We start from the raw sequence: 17,621 nt of genomic DNA on the forward strand, positions 1-17,621 counted from the left end.
TTCAATTCCATACGTTTACTATTTGCACGTATTTCGAGATTTTTATAAAATATAGTTTGATAATGGTTTTTTCAAATTTTTTTTTAATAAAAGTTTAAACATGAAACTTTTATTCGGAAAAATAAAATTTAAAAAAATATTGCGGAGTTATGTTTTAAATGAGTATTAAAAAACGTACCGAAAAGTAACGTACAGAATTTAATGGGATAGATGGAGTATAATTTATGACTCAAAATTAAAAATTATTCAATAAGTGATATGAAATACTTAACTTTTAGTTAGATGTTTGGATAATTTTAGTTATAAGTTATTGACGTGTTTGTTAATTATAATTTATAAGTTAAAAAAATTCAATTCAAATTTATAAATGATATTAAAAAAAATTCGACTTTAGTTAGATTAAAAAATTATATAATATTAAAATAAGTTCGTGCATCATGCGAGTTTTAAACTAATCTATACTAAACGTATTTGGCTCAACCGTTATTCCTTTATTTTAATTATTAAAAATTAAAATAAATAGTGTTATATATCTGCTAAACTATTAAATATATTTACTTATTCGCTAAATTACGAACATAGTTTATCTCTATAAATTACAAGCACCACTTCTTCTTAATTATTTTACTATATTTATTATAAATTTTTAATTATATTAATAAATTATATTAAAATTATTATATAATTGAATAAATAAATTTTAAAAAATATTAACGAGAACCATACATCGCTAGAAATTTAAGTTAGCATTATCTACATTAGGCATTTGGATCAAATGGAATGAATATGTTTGACACCCAGACAGACACAAAGTCGCCCTAGGCGCAACATTATAACTATTTTAATTAACCTATTTCATAATATTATCGAGCGTGATTAATTATTTGATAATTAATATCATATATTTTGAATATAATTGAGTAATATTTTAAAAACCGTCAGCCCTCTCCTAATATATATTTAACATTAGTTTATGAATTTATCTAATTAAAACATTAATATATTCAAGTACAATATAATAAAATAAAAAGTGGATACTTTTTTTTATTTAATCGATCGAAAAAAGGTTAGTTAGTTAGATTTAAAAGAAAAAAGAGTTTTGTTGGTTAAATTAATAGAGTTGGTCTTTTAGTACTAATTCATGTGTAAAAAAATCTATATTAATTGTATATAAATTTTAGATGTAAACCGATAACTTTATATATTTTCATAATTTATCACGGTTTGTCGGTACCTAAAATAAATAATTTCTCGTAAAGGTAAGATGGCTTGACCTACCGTTGTCCGAAAATAAATTACATTGATATTAATAGGTAATTAAAAATGACGAAATATAAATAACTTACAGTGGTCATTTCACCTTTTTTTTCGTAAAAATAATAATATTTATATTGAAAAAATAATTATAATACTCGGGGGAAAAAGCACACTTAACTTCTACATGAATAATATTAAGTAAATTTAATATATAACTAATACGTCTAAATATGAATATCATAAAGAAAATTTTATACGAAATTAATATGTGTAATTTAAGACTACTAGGGTGTTATTAAATATCTTAAAATATAATTTAATAAAAAATCAAAAAAGTAGAAATTGAAGATAAACAACTTTTAGCCCGGTTGTGGTTAAAAGGAAGAATAATTATTTTCTTGGTTACAAGTTGGAGAATTTATAATTATGTCTCCTGAGTCGGAGAGTGTCGCTTAAATGCGGTTTATCATGTTTCACATGATTTGCAAGTTATTGCATGAATCCGTAAGGTTTACCCAGTACGCATCCGAATGATAGCTGTTGCGGGTTATCTACGATTAAAAAAAGGATAAACAACTTTTTAAAAAGATTTTTTCCAAATACACATTTATTGTTTGACTAACTAATATAATATATACTAACAACTCATATTCATTTTTATTAGGGATTAACAAATAAACTAAGAATTCAATTCACTAATATAGATTTGTAATTTTTTTCTAAAATAGATGATTAAAAGAGAATGGAGATAGTATTGTCATGACAAATCAATTTGAATTCGAAATATTTTTTAAAAACTAGATCATTTCCTGATTTTGAATTTGAAATAAGTCGAAATTCAGTGACGCTATTATAGCTCACCTGTGTAATTGACAAGTTCATCACGTACCTTCAAAAATTACGATCTGTTAATATACTCCCTTAGTCCCTTCCAATTCCAATTGTTTACATTTCTGAGAAAGTGTCTGACACGCATTTGAAGGTGCATAAAAAGTATAGTTATGTAACTTATTTTTAAAATTTTATTTTTCAGAATAAAAGTTGAATGTTTTAAAAGTATAGTTATGTAACTTATTTTTATTTTTTTTACAGAATTATACTTTATATGCACCTTAAAATGCGTGTCGGACACTCTCCAAAAAACGTAAATAATTGAAAGGTACGGACACAATAATATTTCACGTAAACTAATCAACGTGTAATTGGGTTACAAATTGTAGGTGGTCAACTTTAATCAGGCAACACAGTAACAACTAACAACATCAAATTAATCGCACCAGCCAAACCCACTAACTTTTACTAATGTAGAGACGTGGGTTGGGGCATACGAGTTGAAGACTGTACTCATAGCAAACGCCTATGGTATAGACTCAAATTCATAGGTCAAAAAGGTAAGTTCTCAAGATCACCGATTTTACCGCGTTCTAATGTACTCTGCCAATTTGATTTTATACTCCGATTAATCACTGCACTTTTTTCTTAAATTAATATATTTAGTTTAATATTTTTTTTTGTATTTTATTAAATATATCCGATTAATGTTCCGATTAATCAACGATTATCCGATTAATCACTAAAAGATTGTTCTACCGAACAATGCCGATTTTCGTTTTTTAGAACAATACATGATAGTAAATAACTAAATTCCGAATATATAAATTACATAAATAGAATATACATATTTGTTATGCCCTCCATCCCAATTTATGTGTTATGTTTGACATTTTTCAGTCAAATTAACCCAACTTTTACTGATAATTTTACATATTACATTATCAAAAATATTTATAAAAGTTATATCATTAGAAAGTATATATTTAATCTACTTTAATATGTATTTTTCAGTTTTTCAAAATAATGAAAAAATGAGTATCTATTTGCGATCAAAATTGAGTCAACTTGGCCATCAAAAGTTAAACAAGCCAGATAAATTGAACGGAGAGAGTATTTAGTATTAGAATAACATATATTTAAAATTTATTTATTTATTCCATATACTTTTATTATGTGTTGTATACCTATTTCGGAAACCAAACCCGACACTAGTTATATTTGTATTTTTTCGGGTTCGTGTACAAAATTTTCGAACTCAAAAACTCTCTCTGTTGTTTTTAACATTTGAAATAAAAAATTTGACACACATTTTATGACTTTTATTTAGTATAGTCATAATACTTATTGTTAATCTTTTTTTTTCTGAATAAAAGTTCAAACATTAAACTTTTATTCAGAAAAAAAAACTTAAAAAATAAGTAATGAAACTATACTACCTCCATCTCATATTATGTGTGTTGTGTTGACTAATATGTGATCAAATAGACCAAATTTTGACCGATAATTATGACAATTTTATGTATTATTTTTAAAAAATTAAAAATACATTTGAAAGAGAAGTGAATATATTTTCTAATGATACTAGTTTTAAAAATTATTTAATTATATATTATACATAATTTGCAGTCAAAATTTAAATAATTTGGTCAAAACATGACATATAATATACGATGGAGGGAGTACTAGATAAAAATTTTAAAATACGTATCAAACTCTTAATTTCAAATGTTAAAAACTTAGGATAACGGAGATAATATTAATTATTTCGTATCATTTTGTACTACGGTACCAAATTTGTGAGACCTACTCGCGATAAGGGCAGGCTAAAGTGTAAAGTTTTATGCAGTTCTCTATTACTACTAGTCTAATATGTATAACACTCTTTCCGTTCCAATTTATCTGGCCTGTTTGAATTTTTGTTACCAAATTGATCAAATTTTGACTGAAAATCATATAAATATAACCAAAAAAAATATAAAAATTATATCATTAGTAAGAACACGTAATCTACTTTAATACATATTCTTTGATTTTTCTAAATAATGAAAGATTAATATTTAATTTACGGTCAAGATTGAATAGGAAGTACTACTGTACAACATTAACCATGCTTGGCCACATTAAACGGGCTCAATAAGTTCCAAGCACTTTCTTAAAAAATTGTGATCCATCTAAATTAATGGTTGATTAATATCTACTCCCTCTGTTTTTTTATTTGTCGTTTTAATTTTGTACATATTTCAATGTTCTTTGACCGGTTAGTTAAAATTATCATTTATAAAATTTTTTTTTATAAATAAAAGTAGACAACTTATATTTTAATTCACAAAAAGAAAATTTTTGAAATCATATTTCTAACTAACCGGTCAAATCACATTGAAATACGTGCAAAAGTCAAAGCGACAAATAAAAAAAAACAGAGGGAGTATTTGACAGTTCGACGAAATTATTTAATTATAATTAAATTAAAAAACGTGTTTGGTTTTGAAAAAAAAAGTGTATTTGGTAAAATTCAATCAATCGATTGTAGAATTAATAGTCGACAAATTCGACCGACTATGAATCAATTCAGTAAAAATTGAAAGAAGTTAAAAATTTATAAAAATGATATTTTATCATTTAAAACTTAAAAAAATTAAATATTATGAATAAGTTCTAAATTAGATTTTAAATAACTTTTTCAAGTTAAAATGAGCCCGAAAACATTTTATATATTGCAAAGGGGCTTGTTTGATTTAATTTACATTTTTTGATTCAATCTCTATTATTTTATCAATAATTTAAATTTTCAGCTAAAGCAAATTAAACATTACGAATATATTTCATAAATGTAATTATTATAAAATTATATTATTTAAAAAATCCATGCATTAGGCCGGGAGCTAGTATTAATAATTTACAATTTAGGAAAAGTTGAAGCAAGATTTGAAAAAGCTTTAAAATTCATTTAGTCCATGAAAATCTTTTATATTGATGTAATTTCTTCAAAAAATCTAACAAAATCTACAAATTTAATGTTTCATAAAATTTATTTGATTTTTCTATCTATAAAGTTTGCGGACTATATCAAGGGCATTTCCCAATTTTTTACCAAATGATATCATACAGGTATTTTGACTTGGGACATATATATATATATATATGTGGTCAATGGAGTTTTATGACAATCAGGTCGGTCGAAATTGGTTTAGTAAAAACTAAACCTGAACCCGATTTTGTTTGTCAAACTCTAACCCGAACCTGAACCCGAAACCAGATTTATGGATCAGCAATCTACAATGCAGCCATGTACAATGAATGATTGCTATATTCGGTTGATAATTAGATGCATGCATTTAATATTCAATCTGCTTAGCCAAAAAAAGAAAAGAAAATTGATCTGCATTGTGTAGATTGTCCACAGGGAGTGAATAAAGTAGTTAATTACTTTCTTAATTAAGAAAATAGAGAATTAAAAATAAGATACAGTAATAGATTAATAGAAATATTTTGCCAGTTCAGGTTATAGCGTAAGCAGTAATAGCTAGGTGTGTGGAAGACGTGTTAAATTAGAAAATCATAAAAAGCAGGGCGACCCATACACAATCTAATATTCACCTAGCACCGTGTACTTAAGTAAGTATGTTACGAGTTGGTAATCCAAATTCAATAAAAAAAAATTTATAAAAGGCAAGGCTATAAAAGCATCTTTAATAGATTATACTAATAAAATTGTCAAATCATGACAAATTATTGAATATATTAATTTTTAATTTTCTCTCACATCCATGTCACTCTTGACAATATTTATTAAAATTTTGTTTCAATAGTTAAACAATTTTAAAGGTTGCCAAGGTTGACAAGTTTTGACAACCTTCGTAGACAACCTTTTGGCAACCTCCCAGTTCCAATAGGTAGGTAACCAAGGGTGTCAATGTCATATAAATTTGACAACCTCCTTGACAATCCTTATTGGAGATGCTCTAGAAGCGGTCGAGGATAAAAAATTTACTATTTTATTAATGTAATGTACGTAATTGAGTATGTTATGAGTTGGTTGTTTAAATTTAATTTTTAATTTTTTTGTCAATTTTACTAGATTTTTTTATTTTTTTTAATATGTAAGTGTTAAAAATTAGTATATCAGCCATTTAATCTCAAAATTATGATCATATATTATTAAATTAAACTAAATATCAACTCAAATATGAAATATTTACTACAGTAAAACCTCGATAAATGAATATTCGATAAACGAATAATTTCATCAAATTAATATTTTTTCGGTTCCAATATAATAGAGACACTATATTTTTGATTTCGATAAATAAAATATTCCGGTCTCAATAATATTCATTTTTCGATGTTTAACCGTAATATTAAAACACTAACACTTACCCCTTACTCCCGAGTTTTGATTAAGAAGAAAAACAAGTGGTGGGTAAGTAATGTAGTTTCACTTACATTCATATTTGTGCTCCCGAGTTTTTAAAAGGAGCGAAAACAAGTGATAATAAATGTAAATTTAACAAATTTTCATTTCAAAACTTTCACTCCAAAAGTGTGATTCCAAAAGTGTGATGAAAGTACTTTACTTTCTTATCAATTGCTTCATTCCCTTTAAAAAACTCGGGAGCGAGACCTTAACATTTGTCGGGGCACTTCATAAAATATACGTGAGATTTTTCCGCCCTTGGCGGTATGTATAGCAGCCAGCAGGGCCACTTTGGACTCCTACATATACCGTTACTCCATTAGTCTCCCCCCGTTCTTCATTCTTAAAATTTACAAATCAATTAAGGCGAAACAACACTCAAACTTCCTCAAATTTATTCTCCACTCTTCTGTATGTTCATTAGTACTTCATTCTCATCGTTCTATTACATTTCACATGTGTTTCTTTTTATCACATTCATTTTCTTGTACAGTAGATATGTGTTTGTTTGTTATCTGCATGTTAACGTGTGTGTTTTTGACTGAGTTTGGTTACAATGCTTAGTATTCACACATGACATGTATGTGTTTTGTTTTGCTTTTACGTAATCGGAAATATTAGGAACTGATTTCTTCTTTTGCCTAATGATGATGTATAGATTATTACTCAAATCTTTTTTTTAGCTTCCGAATTGTTGTCACGAGGAATTTCGTAATAACAGGAATCCGAGGGTTGCTGGAATAACCAGGAATAACCATTGGCTTTTCTCTATGTATTTGACTATTAGACAAATGAAATTAGTGTAATGATTTCTTATTAGTGTATATGATAGTGCTTCTTACTTTTTCTATATCAAACAGTTGTCTGATTGTTGTAATTACACTGTGTCAGTAATGGAGGGCATTAGGGCTCCATTTAGAGGTGTTGCAGAAGATTTTCGAGGAAGGGCATCCTGTTACAGGCATGACTGGTTTGCTGGAATTCGCTCCGGATTGGGGTACAGAAATTTATATATTAACTTACAGCCATATTTTTCGATGTTTTTAACTTCATAATCTGGTGATTTTGACTAGATGACATTCGTTGTGTTGTTGTAGGATACTTGCTCCGACTATGTACATCTTTTTCGCATCTGCTCTTCCTGTCATTGCCTTCGGAGAGCAATTGAGTCGAGATACAGGTTGATTATTTTTGCTATTCAGTCCTAATACTGCAATTTATATCGTTTTCTGCCTCTTTTGCTTCTTTAGAAGGATTAAGTACACAAATTAGCACGTCTCTTGAGCTATATATGTAATTTAACTGCATATATTGTTTTTGTTGAAAGTAATTAAGAATGTGTTAATTGTATATTTTAAATGTAGATGGAAGCTTAAGTACTGTTGAAACTTTAGCATCTACTGCTATTTGTGGTATCATTCATTCCATACTTGGTGGCCAACCGCTTATGATATTGGGAGTTGCAGAACCGACGGTTATAATGTACACTTACTTGTACAACTTTGCGAAAGGGAAGGAAGATTTGGGGAAAGCCTTGTTCTTAGCTTGGGCCGGATGGTATTGCCAATTTTCGTTTATATGCTTCTTGTATGATGATGAAAATGTTTTCTGTTTGCGAACATGCTATTTAAGACAGCTCTTTTTTGCAGGGTTTGTGTTTGGACAGCTCTTTTCTTGTTTGTGTTAGCGATCTTCAATGCTGGCACAATTATCATTAGATTTACAAGAGTTGCTGGGGAAACTTTCGGGATGTTAATTGCTCTTCTATTTATTCAAGAGGCTATTAAGGTATGACTTTTGAGTGGTATACAACATAAGAAATTAGCCGTTCTCTGATTTCTGAGGCAGTGCTTAATATTAGGTTTGTTTGATTTGGTATAGGGAGTAGTGAGTGAGTTCAACGTCCCTAAAGATGAGAGTGCAAATGCAGAAAAATATCAGTTTCAGTGGCTTTACACGAATGGGTTACTAGCAATCATATTCTCGTTTGGACTTCTCTACACTGCCTTAAAGAGCAGAAAGGCACGGTCTTGGTGGTACGGTACAGGTGTGCAGTACATTTTGCGTAATACCAGTGACAGTTTTTCAGCTTCATATTTTTCGTTAAAGAACTTTAACTTTATGATATTCTTGACATGTCGAACAGGGTTGCTCAGAAGTTTCATCGCAGATTATGGTGTTCCTTTGATGGTCGTAGTCTGGACAGCACTCTCATTTAGTGGACCTAGCAAACTTCCTTCTGGAGTTCCCAGAAGGCTTTTCAGTCCACTCGCTTGGGAGTCTGCTTCTATTCACCATTGGACCGTGATCCAGGTAATTGCATGCTTTTATTAGTCCTATTCAGAAGTGGCACGCGAGTTTTTGTAACAAATAGTCTCCAAGTTATTGTTCAATTTTAATATGTAGGACATGATCGAGGTTCCACTTGTATATGTCTTTGCTGCCATTATTCCTGCTATAATGGTAGCAGGGCTATATTTTTTTGATCACAGTGTTGCTTCACAACTAGCTCAACAAGAGGAGTTTAATCTCAAGAAACCCTCTGCCTATCATTATGACATATTGCTGCTGGGATTTATGGTATATCTCAAACTAGTACTCGAACATCTTGATTGTGTTTCTATCTTAATCATCCACAATAATTGTCTATGTTTATGCAACAGACTTTGCTTTGTGGATTGATCGGACTACCTCCTTCAAATGGTGTCCTGCCACAATCTCCAATGCACACTAAGAGCCTTGCTGTTCTCGAAAGACAGGTAACGAGGAAATTACAAACAAAAGTTACCATTGCACAATTTATTGAAGAATGATGATAGGTGCATGCTAAATTAGTCATATATAATATTTGTCAGATTATCCGAAGGAAGATGGTTCGAAGTGCCAAAGAAAGCATGAAAGAGCAAGCTAGCAAGTCAGAAATCTATAGCAAGATGCAAACTGTTTTCATAGAAATAGACAGCACACCACCTGTAAGTACATTTGGAAAAATAACTATATTCAACAACAAAGACATGTACTCTTATACCATACCAAGTGCATAAATGATTCTAAATTTCTACGATTTGCATAATCATCATTGGTACTTTTATGCACTGAATCTAATTTTAGATTTATATTTAAATCTAACATTCTATATTTCATTATTTGTGATCGAGAATAATTCTTTAATCTTGAATATGTGAATCTGAATTTTCAGGCTAGCTCGGTGGTCTCAGAGTTAAAAGACTTAAAGGATGCTGTTATGAATACAAGTGATGGAAGAACAGAAATGCAATCATTTGATCCTGACAAGCACATTGATGGCAACTTGCCTGTAAGAGTTAATGAGCAGAGAATGAGCAATCTTCTGCAGTCTCTCCTTGTTGCTGCATCTGTATGTGCAATGCCCGTGATTAAGCTGATTCCATCGTCAGTCCTTTGGGGATATTTTGCCTACATGGCAATTGATAGTCTCCCTGGAAATCAACTCTGGGAAAGAATGACGCTTCTCTTAATTTCTCCCGGCAGGAGATACAAGTAAATTTCACCACTGTTTTAGATGAACAAGATAATTAGAATGCACTGAGAAAAATTGTTGATAGCTCATTTTTAAAATTATTGCAGAGTTTTAGAAGGTGACCATGCTTCCTTTGTGGAGACAGTACCGTTCAGATACATTGTTGGGTTTACGCTGTTTCAGTTTGCATTTTTGTTGCTGTGTTTTGGAGTCACTTGGATCCCAATAGCTGGTATTCTCTTCCCCCTGCCGTTCTTTCTACTGGTAAGCATAAGAGAGCATTTTTTGCCCAAATTGTTCCAACCAAATCATTTGAAAGAACTGGATGCTGCTGAGTATGAAGAAATAGCTGGTGCCCCCCGACAATCGTTTAGTGGCTCTTTGACTTCAAGGGTATGCAAACATTATCAGGTTTATTGTTAACTCACTATTAATTTTCATGTAACAATCACATTTTTTATCTGCATAGAGTTACGAGATTTTTCATAGAGACAACACTAAAAGTTTCAAGTAAATTATATTTGTGATCAGGATAAAGAAATGCAATCTGGAAATGTCAATGAAGAAGTAGAAGTTTGCGATGCAGAAATACTAGATGAGTTAACGACTAACAGAGGGGAGATCAAGGTCAGAACTGGAAGTTCCAACGAAGAGAAACACATTCAGGTAAACACATTCTCATACACAAGCATTATGTGCACATGTTGCTTTTCGAGATATTGTATGAAGTGGACTTTCCAATGTAATTCTTATTGCATATTGTGTGTTTGCAGGTTCATCCCCACGATGCAGCAGCAGCATGAGAATTGTTGAGTCCAGGAATATACAAAATGTGATGAGAGCAACACATTTTTGGCTGACAGAGTCTTAACAGACATTAAAAGAATATGAAAAATAATGTTTTGAACAACTGAGCATTGTTCTACAGGCCCTAAATGATCAACAGAGAAGCAATCACATTTCAAATAGCTCATAGCCCAAATTATTGTCGTAGGCAGAATCTCGGAGATATTGTCACAGAACTGAAAGTCTGATGCCGTTTAATATGATTCCGATGTTGCAAGCTATTAGTATCATTTAATCTTTCTTATTGTTTACTAAACAAGACTAGGAGCTGATATTGAAGAGAGAGCAAGTGCTTCAAAGGTTGCTTCAAAGGTTGAGTTATTATTTCATTTATACGTGAATATGCGATTACAGCTGTGTTGTATCCTCCCCTTCTCTTGAACTTATGAGCCTTTGTCTCCCCCCTCTACCGTAAGATATGTTACTCGTACTCTTCATTTTATCTTCGAGTACCCGTGTCGGACACTCGACACTTATATATGGGCACTCGGACTTGGGCACTTATTTCAGGGCGAGTCCGATACTCGGGCACATATCCATGTCGGATACTTCTAGCCGAGTCCAGAGTAACGTATAGCATAAGTATTACGCAGCCAAATAACTCAAAGTCGTTAAAGGTTTACACAAGATCAAAGCGGAGGGGCAAACACGTAATTGTGTTAAACAAACAAAAGGAAAGGGGCTCGACTTCAATGGTCAACAGCAAAACAGGGCATGAGGGTAAAATGAGGATTACACTAAAGGGAGAGGTTATTTACTAAGGCACAGACTATTTTTAGGGATCTTATCTGATTATTATGTGTATCTAAAATTAGGGTTTGGGAGAGGCGGGTCTCTCGAACATCCGAGTTTATTTTTCAGTTGTAATGCTCAATACACTTAAACATTATTCGTTGTTCTAGTTTAACTATCTATTGTCATGAGTTTCATATCGTTAAATTGGTAGTAAACCATTACAATAAGGCCCTATAATTTTTTTATTACTTTTGCGGTTCTTATAAGTGACCTGCAATCTCTTCCACCTATCCACCTTTATTGTTTATTCAAAAAATAAAAGAACTGCATTATATAGGGAAGTACTCTAAAACACAGGAATAAGAATACATAGTGTAGAGCTAGGTAAAAGCAATTGTTTAGAGAGTCTGGTACATAAGCTGGTGAAAAATACATCATTTGAACCACTGCAACTATGCCCTGCAAAAGAGTTTTATATGTACATAATACGCTTGTAACAACATATCATAAAATCAAAATAAATTTGCAATATGATGATTAATGTCAGCTTAAAATTTTAAGTTATAACATCAATAGTGTCTGATGTGTAATTTAGGATTTTAATTTTGCAGTCTGATGATTTCTGATCATAGTTCATTAGGTTACCTCTCATTGTCATCATGTTTGTGCATCAAGACGACGCAGTTACTTGAAAAATCATATTTTTCAGTTCCAAGGCAAAAAGATTGGAGTCTGCATGAGCCGAAGAAAACATGCCTAAGGTCAGCTGGAACACGGTTAACATACAAGTACCACCCAAATGGGACATATCAAGTTTATTTTTCAGCTGGCTCTTACTTTTATTAAGCTAAATCATTTTTAAATAGAAATAAATAGATATTCCAGATGTACATTGCTTAGTTGTCAGGTTGTTAGGAGTTAGTTAGAATCATTCTCTCTCATTTCTTGTTTATAAGCAAATGGTCTCATTGTAGAGAAAAATATACAGTTTTACACATTTTACTCATTTCTTGTTCACAATGATAGAAGTTAGAATCACAACCTCTTTTAATGGTATCAGAGCTGTAATTCTCACTCGATCTTGATTTCTGATTCATCTTTTCCGATTAATCGATTTCAGTTCTTCTTGTTATTCGATCGATTTCATTTCATCGTAATTTTCAATCGATTATTCGTGTTTTGATCGCAATTTCAGTTCTTGCACAAATATCTTGATCTCTTGTTCTTGTTATGGCGAATTCATCTGTTGAAACATCACAAACAAACGAGATGTTGAGTAATTCACATAATCAAGTTGTGAATTATAACGATCCGTATTATCTTTCTTCTGGTGATAATCCTCGCCAGCAGCTTGGCACGATGTTGCTATTCGGTGAAAATTTCATCAACTGGAGTCGAAGTGTGAAGATGGCTCTTGGAGCAAAGAATAAGCTTGGATTCATTGACGGATCCTTAAGCAAACCTTATGAGAATTCACCTGATCTTAACAAATGGATTCGAAACGATTATATGGTGATGTCTTGGCTAACAAGCTCTATGGATCAGGTAATCACTGATAGTTTTATCTTCGCTACTTCGGCATATGAACTTTGGACTGATGTGGCTGATCGATTTGGTAAGTCGAATGCTCCCTTGCTTTATAAGTTACATACTACTCTCATCAAGATTCAACAGGATAATATGAATATTGCTGAGTATTTTGGTAAGATGAAGTCAGTTTGGGACAAATTGCATGTTCGTGAAGGTAATTTGGTGTATACTTGCTCTGCTATGAACAAATGTACTTGTAATTTGTTGAAGAAAGTAATGGATGCTCAAGAAACTAAGAAACTGATTCAATTCATTTGTGGATTGAACAAGCCGTATGACTCTGTTAAGACAAATTTGTTAAGCATGGAACCATTGCCTAGTGTTCTGAAGGCATATCATATTCTGTAATAGATTGAGAAGCAAAATAGTGCATTATTCAGTCAAAGATTTGGTTCTAGGTCTGCAATTAGTGCATTATTCAGTCAAAGATTTGGATCTGGTGGTTATAGTAGAGGGCAAGGACAACCAAACTTCAGAAAACACCTTAAGAAATCTAAACTAAACCTGATATGTGATCATTGTAAAAGGAAAGGTCACGGTGCTAATGAATGTTTCAAGCTTGTAGGCTATCCTGAATGGTATAACAAAAGCAAGAACTCTCAAAGAATGGCTGCTAATGTTGTGTCTGATTCTAATGATTCTGCTACAAACTTTGTGTGTGGTGATTCTAGCAATTTGACACCACAGATTGATAACAAAATGGTGGCTGCTATTTATCAGGAAGTACTTAAAATGTTGCAACAACAACAATCTTTTTCTCCTTTGTCAGACACACCTCAATCATCTGTGAATTTTGCAGGTATTATATCTGCTAACTCTATTATATCACATAATTCTAATGCATATTGGATTATAGACACAGGAGCTAATGATCATATGGCTTTTAATGCATCTTTATTCACTCGGATTTATGACATCAGTACACCTATCACAATTTGCTTGCCTGATGGGAATGTTAAAAGTATCACACAAGTGGGAGATGTCATTTTGACACCACAAATTACTTTAAAACATGTTCTTTTTGTGCCAGATTTCAAATATAATTTGTTATTCGTTGGCAAACTTCTTGATCAAAAATTTTTAGTTGCTAAGTTTGACAAGGAAACTTGTTCATTTCAGGACCTTATGAGTAATACAATCCAAGCAATTGGCACAAGAGCTGCTGGGTTGTACAGATTTTCTTCTCAGCATATGTCTAATTGTTCTCAGACTATGTTAAATTCATGTTTAGTTCTGCAATTGTTCCAAATGTTGATATTTTTCATGCCAGACTTGGGCATTTTTCTGTTGGCAAAATGCAGCATATGAACATGTTTACTTCTAATGTGTTGAATAATTTCAATTGTGAATCTTGTATTCTTGCTAAACATCATAAATTGCCTTTCACTGAATCACATTCTAGAGCTCATGCTGTGTTTAATCTGTTGCATATAGATTTATGGGGTCCATATAGAATTCCAGCATCTTCAGGTTGCAAATATTTTTTGACAATCCTAGATGATCATAGTAGAGTTACTTGGACACATTTATTGGTATCTAAGGATCAAGTTAGCCACATTATGTCTGCCTTCTTAGCTTATGTGTCAAACCATTTCAAAACTACTGTCAAAACAATTAGGAGTGATAATGGCACTGAAATTTTAAAAGAATTATGTACTTCTTTGTTTCTTTCAAAAGGCATTATTCACCAGAAAATTTTACCTGGTGTTCCACAATAAAATGGAAGAATTGAAAGGAAACATAGGCATATTTTAGACACTGCTAGAGCTATAAGATTACATGTTAATCTTCCCATGAATTTTTGGGGTGATTGTTTATTATCTGCTACATATTTGATAAATCTCATGCCTAGCTCAGTGTTATCCTGGAAAATTCCTTATAAAATTCTCATGAAGAAACCACGTGATATATCTCATTTAAGAATTATTGGTTGCCTTTGTTTTGCTGCAGCGAAAACTGGTGATAAGTTTGCTCAAAGAGAAAGGAAATGTGTGCTACTTGGTTATGCTTATGCACAAAAAGGATACAAGCTTTATGATACCTTTCTTAGCAGAGATGTTATTTTTAAAGAAACACAGTTTCCTTTCAAACTTTCAGATAAACAATCTGAATCGTGTGTTCCTTCTTCAGTAACATCTTTACCCATAGTTAATCCGACTGATATTGATCATTGGCCACAGTCACATATTCAATCAATAATAGGTTCTCAAAATTCAAATCCTGATGCATCATCTTCTTCTCAATCATTTATTTCTATACCTCATTTTCATGTCTTTTTGCCAGAATCATCTACTTCTGGTACTAATCTTTCAACATCATCTGAGTCCAACACAAATAATTCAGTTCATAATAATAATCCTCAGACTGATCTTGCTTTAAGAAGGTCTACTAGAGTCTCTTCTTTGCCAAAGAAATTTAATTCCTATATCATTTCTAAACCTTCACATATTCTTAATGCTCAAACAACAGATTATTTTGTCAGTCTTAATAATGTTCTTACATCTCCTGTTGAACCTTCATGTTATGAAATGGCAAGACATGATCCTGTTTGGGTTGCTGCTATGGATACAGAAATTAAAGCTCTTGAGGACAACCAAACTTGGGAGCTGACCACATTACCTCCTGATAAGCATGCCATTGGTTGTAAATGGCTGTTTAAAACAAAATTTAATCCAGATGGTAGTGTTGAAAGGTGCAAGGATAGGTTGGTTGCAAGGGGGGATAAACAGATTAAATGGAAGGATTTTAAGCATACTTTTAGTCCTGTAGCTAAATTTACTATAGTCAGAACACCAATTGCCCTAGCTGCAGCAAATGGTTGGTATTTGAAACAGTTAGACATCAATAATGCTTTTCTGTATGGTTATCTTACTGAAGATATCTACATGTATCCCCCACCTGGTTACTCTAAAGCCACAGGTCGTGTGTGCAAGTTAATAAGATCTTTGTATGGTTTGAGACAGGCTTCCAGTGAATGGAATAAAGAGCCGTCTGCATACCTTATTAGTCAGAATTATATTCAATCTTCTCAAGATTACTCATTGTTTGTCAAAAAGAATGGAGATTCCTTTACTGCCATTGTAGTATATGTTGATGATCTATTAGTTACTGGAAATGATATGCAGGAAATTAATAATATCAAAATGTTACTTCATCAAAAATTTACTATTAAGGATCTTGGAGATTTGAAATATTTCATTGGCATTGAAGTTTTGAGGACTGTAGAAGGGATCCGGCTTAATCAGAGGAATTATATTCTTGATTTGTTGGTTGATTCCCATCTTACTGAATGTACTCCAGTTGCTTTTCCATTATCAAAAGGATTGCACTTATGCACAAAAGATGTACCAAAGCTGCCTGATCCGGAACTCTTATACCTTAATCTCACCAGACCTGACATTTCTTATGTTGTACATCAATTGTCTCAATTCTTACAAGAGCATGCACAGCCTCACTATGATGCTGCATTACATGTGTTGAAATATCTCAAAGGTACTTTGAATGTTGGTTTATTTTATAAGGCAAACACTCCTTTGCATTTGACTGCATATTCAGATGCAGACTCGGGAACTTGCTCTTTCTCTGCAAAATCCTTATCTGGTTATGCTATATTCTTGGGATCTTCTCTTATTTCTTGGAAGACAAAGAAGCAGAAAACTGTTTCCAAAAGTAGTGCGGTAGCTGAGTATAGGAGTTTGAGCTACACTACTTCAGAAATTATATGGCTTGAAGGCTTATTACAAGATTTATATGTTCAAGTGCCTAGACCTATCAAGTTATACCGTGACAATACTTCAGCTCCAGAAAACCAAATATTCCAGGAGAGAACTAAGCATTTAAAGATTGATTGCCATTTCATTCGAAAGTATATAGAGTCCGTGTTTCTCCAGATTACTCACATCAGCACTTTCATCCAGCTAGCTGATATTCTCACTAAACCATTAGATGCAGCTCATCACAAATTCCTTAGTTCCAAACTTGGACTTCAGTTTGATCCTCCTTAAGTCCAGCTTGAAGGGGGGTATTAAGCTAAATTATTTGTAAATAGAAATAAATAGATATTCCATTTACATTGCTTAGTTGTCAGGTTGTTAGGAGTTAGTTAGAATCTTTCTCTCTCATTTCTTGTATATAAGCAACTGGTCTTATTGTACAGAAAAATATACAGTTTTACACATTTTACTTATTTCTTGTTCACAATGATAGAAGCTAGAATTACAACCTCTTTCAACATTAAATTCTTTTTACCTCAGCTTCGCGATGATTAGTTTTGTATGTTAATATTTATCGTTTCTGTCAATTATTTCTGGTTCCCGATTACTTCTATTCAAGTAATCATTCTTCAATGGTAACATTGATCGTGACATTTTCTTCTTGGGATCACTTGTTAATCCCATCCTTTCTGCAGAAGACAATGACAGTGTAATAAGAGTTTTTAGTGTTCCG

General features: G+C 31.8%; 2 protein-coding genes across 4 annotated transcripts; both read left to right on the plus strand.

The window, feature by feature from the left end:
- The first annotated feature begins 6,774 nt into the window (after positions 1-6,774).
- LOC141661891 (boron transporter 4) lies at positions 6,775-11,762 on the plus strand. 3 transcript variants are annotated; one of them, XM_074468906.1, is made up of 14 exons: positions 6,775-6,916; positions 7,397-7,502; positions 7,603-7,685; positions 7,870-8,062; positions 8,155-8,293; positions 8,387-8,552; positions 8,652-8,818; positions 8,912-9,085; positions 9,169-9,264; positions 9,361-9,477; positions 9,705-10,024; positions 10,112-10,415; positions 10,536-10,670; positions 10,778-11,762. In XM_074468906.1, exons 2-14 carry the CDS (start codon positions 7,399-7,401, stop codon positions 10,805-10,807), a joined length of 2,028 nt encoding a protein of 675 aa, XP_074325007.1. In that variant the 5' UTR covers positions 6,775-6,916; positions 7,397-7,398; the 3' UTR covers positions 10,808-11,762. The 3 variants fall into 3 exon arrangements, with proteins under 3 accessions (XP_074325007.1, XP_074325009.1, XP_074325008.1); XM_074468908.1 differs by having other exon boundaries at positions 10,112-10,397; XM_074468907.1 differs by lacking the exon at positions 6,775-6,916 and adding an exon at positions 6,992-7,307.
- A 1,053-nt stretch (positions 11,763-12,815) lies between these two features.
- LOC141725032 (uncharacterized) lies at positions 12,816-13,523 on the plus strand. The gene has a single exon (XM_074527394.1). The coding sequence runs from the start codon at positions 12,816-12,818 to the stop codon at positions 13,521-13,523; it is 708 nt and encodes a 235-aa protein (XP_074383495.1).
- The last annotated feature ends 4,098 nt before the right edge of the window (positions 13,524-17,621 follow it).

Source organism: Apium graveolens, chromosome 5, assembly GCF_009905375.1.
Source record: "Apium graveolens cultivar Ventura chromosome 5, ASM990537v1, whole genome shotgun sequence".
Lineage (NCBI taxonomy): Eukaryota > Viridiplantae > Streptophyta > Magnoliopsida > Apiales > Apiaceae > Apium > Apium graveolens.